This window comes from Silurus meridionalis, chromosome 25, assembly GCF_014805685.1.
Source record: "Silurus meridionalis isolate SWU-2019-XX chromosome 25, ASM1480568v1, whole genome shotgun sequence".
In the NCBI taxonomy this organism is placed as follows: Eukaryota; Metazoa; Chordata; class Actinopteri; order Siluriformes; family Siluridae; genus Silurus; species Silurus meridionalis.
The window spans coordinates 16,352,501-16,360,000 of NC_060908.1; the positions used below are offsets into that span (position 1 = coordinate 16,352,501).

The following is a 7,500-nucleotide window of genomic DNA, read 5'->3' on the forward strand; positions in this document are numbered from 1 at the left end:
TCAGTAGTATGGTGTGTGATGTGAGTATTGTGGAGTGTGATGTCAGTAGTATGGAGTGCGTGATGTGAGTATTTTGGAGTGTGATGTCAGTAGTATGGAGTGTGTGATGTGAGTATTTTGGAGTGTGATGTCAGTAGTATGGAGTGTGTGATGTGAGTATTGTGGAGTGTGATGTCAGTAGTATGGAGTGTGTGATGTGAGTATTTTGGAGTGTGATGTCAGTAGTATGGAGTGTGTGATGTGAGTATTGTGGGTGTGATGTCAGTAGTATGGAGTGTGTGATGTGAGTATTTTGGTGTGTGATGTGAGTATTTTGGAGTGTGTGATGTGAGTATTGTGGAGTGTGATGTCAGTAGTATGGAGTGTGTGATGTGAGTATTTTGGAGTGTGATGTCAGTAGTATGGAGTGTGATGTGAGTATTGTGGAGTGTGATGTCAGTAGTATGGAGTGTGATGTGAGTATTGTGGAGTGTGATGTCAGTAGTATGGAGTGTGTGATGAGTATTGTGGAGTGATGTCAGTAGTATGGAGTGAAAGTCATGAGGATGCTCAGTACTTAGTCAGTAGATTTATTTTTTTTTAGTCACCATGATCCAATTATTTCTACACTTTTTATTCCTGCTGTTCGTTTTCATGGCATGAAGAAGAACAAGCACACACACACACACACACACACACACACACACACACACACACACACACACACACAGCTCATTTTCTATTCAGCTCGCGCCGTAATGTTGCGTAACACTGCAGTGTAGCTGGCGTATTGATTAAACCAGAAGCTGAAAGGAGGGGGTGAAAGACACAGGGCACTGTGTGTAAATGTAGACACTCGCACACACACTCTCACACACACACACACACACACACACACACACACACACACACACTTACAAACACTCCACACACTCTCACACACACTCCAGGCTGAAACAGGCAGGCAGCTAGATGAGATTGGACACGTTTTCCATCTGAGCTCGAGGCTAAAAATAGCAGCAATCACTTTATCGAAACGCGACTGAAGCGGCGCTTTGAGACACACTCACATGTGACACGGCCATTTTGTCTTCATGCGCACACCCGCTTTTGCCACATCTTTATTTCCGCCTTCTGTCCTTGTTCAATTTAAATCCTGTCACATTAGCTCATAGTTGCTTAGCAAGCGTTAGGAGTGACAGCTAGCAACATTGGTCAATATGATTTAAAGATTTCTTTTTCCCCCTTCAGAAATCCAGATGTTTTTTGTTTTCTGGCTAGCTACTGTTAACCAGGAAGAGTTGTGAAAATGAACTGTCAGAAATCCTGTCAGGTTAGCTCACCGAATATAAACTAAAACCCTGTCCGAAACGCTGTTGTGTAAGTTTCTCTGAGGGAACTGGCTGGATGCTAGCAGTAAAGATTGTTTGAAAAATACACAGACTGTCAGAAATCCTGTCAAACTAACAAATAATAATCTCTCTTAAATATTTATAATGCAAAATATGACTATGATTATGAACTTATCTTTACCAGTTACTTTTTTGCCTTCAAATTCATGTCAGGTTGGCATCCTATTAGCCATCTAACTCGGACTATCAGTAAAACTATTGACGTTTATAGTTGTGCCTAAGCTTTCTCAGAAACTGGGTCATGATTAGCACCACTGGTGATCAGTTATTCTGTGTTTGCTAGTCGTGTTCAAGTTCTAATCATAAAGAAATTCCCCAAATCTCATATTGTGGCGCATGAAAATGAAGAACATTGATCAATATTTTCCTGGGAAACCCAGATTAGTTGTTATCGAATGTTTTCTAGCTAGTTAATGTTAGCAGTGAAGATCAGAAAAATGCCTTTAAATCCGGTCCGAGATCTTGTCAGGTTTGCTTGAATGCTAGCTAGCTGGCTGGCTACAGCCTTAAAACCCAACTATCCATATGGACGTAGCTTTATAATCCTTAGAACATTTTGTAAACATTTATAAGAAATCACGTCAGATTTCCTGTCAGGTTTGCTTGATTTAGCCAAGTAGAGACGTCTAGCACTAACGATGACTAAAAACTTTCTTTCATTCTATAATAAACTTCAAAAAAACACCGAAAAAAGTCTTAAAGACCCTGGTAAGCCTGGAAAAATGACTGTAATGTTACTAATAGTAATAATTTTAGCGGTGAATCAAAAACGTGGTGCCTTTTTTTACCTTAACCTTCTCCCAGGTTAGTCATCACATCAGCAGCTCTCAGTCCGGGAGGGTGAAGGTCAATACATGGGTCTCCTGAGATTCCTTTTTGAGCTGCTGCTCACGTACAAAGTCAGGAGGAGAGAACTTGTGAACAGAGAGGCGCTATAATAATCTAACGCCGCTCTGATCAATGTTGCAGAAAGGCATGTTGTTTCTTTTCAACTCAAGACAAAGATCAGTTTCTGATGGACTCAGGATCCCTCATGTGATCGAGTGAAACTTTAGACAGCTATGGCAGATGACTGGAGTCTAGAGCCTCAACCTGAGCCTGAGATTTGGCACAAATCTGTAATCTAAACTTTAGATTTAGTCTTAATCTCTGAGCTTGAGTCTAGGGTATGTGTGTCTGGAATCAGAGCTTAATATTTTTGGATTGCGTCTGAGTCTTGAGCCTGAGCCTGAATCTTAGAATTGACCCCTATGCTTGGAGCCTCGAGCCTGGAATCCGTACCTGAGTCTGGAGCCTAGTATCTAAACCTCAGTCTGGAGCCTGATATCTAGGCCTGTTTCAGGAGCTTTAACCTGATATCCGGCCATAATATGGACCCTGAGCCTGACCCTGAAATCTAAGCCTGAGCCTGAAACTTGAAAACTAAGCCTAAGCCTAAAAACTAAGCCTGAGCATAGAATCAAAGCCTGAGCCTGAAAATCTAAGCCTGAGCCTGGAACCCGAGCTTTGGCAAAATTTCTGCAGTGCCCAATTTTTGTAAAAGAACATTAAATTAAATGTATGCAGTGTTTCTTTTATGAATAATTGAGACACATTTGATATTCAAGCAAAAACAAAGAAACACACACACACACACACACACACACACACACACACACACACACACACACACACACACACAAAGCATTAGTATTACTTACCACAGTTTGGTAGTTGACCTGAATGACCTCATCACCCGCATGGATCTTCTTACAGATGTCAGCAGGAGACTACATTCAGCCAGAGAGGAAAAATTATAGAAGGCAATTAAGACACAGGCAGATATTAATAAAGATTTATATTTTATTTCTGTTATCTCGCTGCCTAGTCATGCTAATTAACAGAGAGCAACGGTGTCCTTTCAAAACGTACAAGAAATTTAGTCCGGTCCTTAAAAACTGATTTTTCTCACATATTTGGGGAAAAAATGATGTGGTCTGTTTGAATCTGAGCAAAAGTAGTGACAATGCTAACAATTTTAAAACATGAGCGCTAACGTAGCAAAGAACAACAAAACACGCAAGCTAACTTACGGTTCTTTAAGGTACATAAATGTAAGTAAAAATGTATCCTAGCAAGCTAGCGTCAGAGCCTTAAAATAAAAATCTAACAAAAACAACAGATCTGAGCAGAATCCAGTGCAGTTCTGTTTACTTCTGCTTTTAGCTCGTTTTTCACAATAAGTTACTGCACTTTAAAGAAATGTACACTTTGTGTCAAAAAGTATTAGGACACCGGCCTTTTCCACCCATCTATAGTTCTTCCCCTAAATGTTTCACAAAGTTTGAGGTAGAGACCTGTACTCCCTTGGGAATACCGTGGGACCCGATGCAAACCAGTGACAAGATTTAATTGGTGAATGCGGGTGCCAGCAGTAAAACACTGGTGTGTGCGGGTAACGGGGGAATAAAATAATTTGCAGGACTCCTGCAAAATGGTGTTAAGAATAGGGTTAGCACATAACCTCTCGCGTGGTTTATGTGCGGTAGACTACTAGAGCACACCGAGGCACAACGTCTGAAGCGCAGGACAGAAGAATCACTGAGTGCTGCAGATATCACTTCATTATTAAAGAAATTAACAAACAATACAACAAAACCGTGGCTTTTTTTTAAATATTTTTGTTGATGTTCTATGTTCTGAAAAGCTCTTTGTTCATGTTCATGTTCATCATTTACACGAAAAGTCAAACTCAAATAAAACATTAATGTTCAAATGGGACGCACGTGAAAGTAGCACGAACAAGCGGAACAAAACAGGAGAAAATAATCTATATTTTTGCGAGAACGGGAAAAATGCGGCCCTTCCTGGTCTCTAGTTTGAGGCACACAATTGTACAGGACATCTTTAGATGCAGTAGCATGAAAAATTCCTTTCGCTTGAACCAGGAGACCCAAACCTGTTCCAGCATGACAATGCAAACCCTGTGCACAAAACCAGCTCTATAAAGATCTGCTTTCCATGGGGATGTTGGAGTGGAAGATGCTATAGAGCTCCGACCCTAATGAACACCTTAGGGATGAATGTGAACGCTGACTTTACCCCAGGAACCTCATCATGTTCTCACCTACCAGTACCTGACTTTATTAACACACTTGTAGATAAATGAATCTGCACAAAAATTTAATGGAACATCTTCCCAGAAGAGTGGAGATTATTATGGGGTCTAAATATAGATGTGTGTGTGTGTGTGTGTGTGTGTGTGTGTGTGTGTGTAGCGAGGAAAACTGCAATAGTCATAACATTTAGAAGAAACGGAGAAATATAAGTCAGATGACCGTGAGCGATGTATCGCATGTCCCATGGATATCAGTTTGTTATTGATTATCGAAGAGATGACTCAGCAGAAATCTGATATAGCGATGCGACATTTCCTCTAGCGTTTATTTTCTCTTTTCGTTTTTGTCAGCGGCTCGGACCTCAACAGAGCTTCAAGTCACAGCGCACGCACATTGATATTGTATATGATCGTTTCTCTAGTAACTAACAACAGGAACTAGCCTGTTTGGCGTTATCTTTAAAAGCACAATAATATTATTGTTAGCGTCCTCGTAAATGTAGCGTTCCATGGATAAAAACTCTTAACTACGTTTAATACGTACAACATTTTTAAAACCTGAATGGCATAGCCAGATGTTAAACTGAAACGCTAAATCAAAGATCAAGAAATGACTTCCAATCCTGTCACGTTAGCTTAAAAGGCTAGCTACGGACCTAAAGATGATCTGTGTGTAAGTTTGTAGCTCTTCTGTAGAGAATTTATCATTCTATCAAAGACGCATTCATGCTAGTGCTATGGTTAGTGTAAAATTTTGTAAATATTTCTGAGACATCCTGTCAGAAATGCTAACAGATTAGCCATAAGGGACTCAAATATATGTTTGCATTTACAAACAAGGGCTTTGTTTGTGATGTGCGATCTGTAAAAAACGTGATGATTATCTAATATATGGTGCTTAGCGTTAGCTTTGAACTCACGTTCTCGGTGGTGCCGGTGATCACGTGTAACCCGTCATATGTGGATTTAATGTACATTCCCTGAGAGGCAGAAAGACAGAGATGGAGGAAGTTAGGAACGTCGCTCTGGCTGCTACATGCTGTCGCTAAGCGTTGTTCTTTACTCACCAGACCCTCGTTGGGCAAGACGTTGGTAAGGTGGACGACCTCCAGGTGGGCAGACTGCGACACCAACGAATCAGACGACAGGGAGATGATGTGCTCGCAGATTCCTGACAGAGTTTTACACTGAGAAGAAGACGAACATAATCAATGATCGTGGGATTATTATTGTTATTAGATTAGCTGTGATTAGCTATATGAGAGATTTAGATAGGTATGAGATCAGGTATGGATGAGCTACAACTAGCTACGAGATTAGCGCTGATTAGAAATAGGATTAATTTTGAGAGTCTTGTATCTTATATCTGTCAGAAGAATAGCTATAAGAGAGCTATGACTAGCTATACGATTGTTAATTCATCTTCTCAATCGATGAGAGGCGATTGTCCTAATTCTTGCCCGTACAGGACGTGTCTTTCTGATCATGAACTAGGTAGGGCCAAAAAGTAGGACACCGTTTTTTCTTTTCTTTTTAATTGTTTTTTTTTTTTACACAAACAAAATTCAGATGCAGTACAATGAAATGTTCACTTCCCCAAGTAGACGACCCAAACCTGTTACAGCTCCATAAACAGATCTGCTTTCCAACCCTAGTAAAGACCTTTGAGATGAATGTGAACGCTGACTGCACCCCAAGAACCTCCTCACCTTACCTACATCAGTACCTGAATTCACTAACACACGTTCTTGTAGCTGAATGAGTCTCCACAAATACATTGAGTGGAACATCCTTCCAGACGTGTGGATCTTATTATAACAGCAAATGAAAACAATGTGGAATAATATGTTCAAAAAGTGGCACATGGCAACCTTACAGTCAGGTGTCCACAAACTTTTGTTTATACAGTGTAGCAAATGCTTTTTTTGGCAGCTAGCACTTAGACATCTTGTGTATGTGGGTGTGTGTGTTTTGTGTGTGTGTGTGTGTGTGTGTGTGTGTGTGTGTGTGTGTGGCTGGCTATAGATAGTGTCCTCATTTCTTGTTTTTTTCAATTCTCTCTGTTCTTACTTCAGAAAAAATCATCTGACCTGCTTTTCTGCCGCTCTTTTATTTATGTAAGCTGCAGAGCGATCCAAACACTCGAACTGATCTCTCTCTCTCCTTTCTCTCTCTCTCTCTCTCTCGCTCTCTCTCTCCTCTCTCTCTCTCTCTCTCTCTCTCTCTCTCTCTCTCTCTCTCTCTCTCGCTCTCTCTCTCTCTCTCTGTTCTATAAAGGCATTAATAGCTTTGCAAAGAGCTCAAGGATAAAGCCTTGAGGATCTGCATAATTCACCATCATTCAACACACACACACACACACGCACGCACGCCTCTGAAAAAATGGAAAAAGATTCCATTTTTATTCTTCGCGCTTAAACTGAACTTGCGTTTAAAGTAATGAGGACACTGTTGCTAAGCAACCAGGACATACGAACACGCCGCATGGAATTTAGCTAATGACTGAACTAGTGCAGCGTGTCTTATATAGATGGTTTAAAGATGCGTCAGGTTACAGGAGGGACAAATTAACAGAAAGCTGTCAGGGATGTCAGCATTTACATCGAGTGTGTTGGAAAAGTCTGCGTATGGCGGTATCTGTGAAGTGCACAATTTAGAATAGGGAACTTAAAGGTTTGTGTTTTGTGGATCTAAGCTAGAGCTTGGAGTTTAAGCCTGGAGACAAGAATTTGAGCCTGAGCCTAAGATTGGCCTACGCTTGGACACTACAATCTGACCCTGAGCCTAGAATCTGAAGCTTGGAATCTAAGGCAGAACCTGGAACCTGATCCTAGACCCTGGACCTTAGGACCCTAAGTCTGGGTTGAGATTTGGCATTAGCCTGAGCCTGAGCATGGAGCCTGGAGTCTAAGCCTGGTAGCTGGTACCAGAGGGAACTGGTAGCTAAGTGGTTAAGTGGTTAAACTTCTGATCAGAAGGTCATAAGTTCAAATGTAAGTTGCTTTGGATAAG

At 40.9% G+C, this 7,500-nt stretch overlaps 1 protein-coding gene across 1 annotated transcript in view; it reads right to left on the reverse strand.

Moving 5' to 3' along the window:
- The window catches only part of si:ch211-26b3.4 (connector enhancer of kinase suppressor of ras 2), a 35,262-nt gene that overhangs the window by 18,657 nt on the left and 9,105 nt on the right, over positions 1–7,500 (reverse strand). Inside the window, exons 6-8 of the mRNA XM_046839579.1 lie at positions 5,556–5,675; positions 5,409–5,468; positions 3,092–3,160 (exon numbers count right to left, since the gene is read on the reverse strand). Of these exons, the coding sequence (XP_046695535.1) occupies positions 3,092–3,160; positions 5,409–5,468; positions 5,556–5,675 (249 nt within the window). The remainder of the gene's footprint in view (positions 1–3,091; positions 3,161–5,408; positions 5,469–5,555; positions 5,676–7,500) is intronic.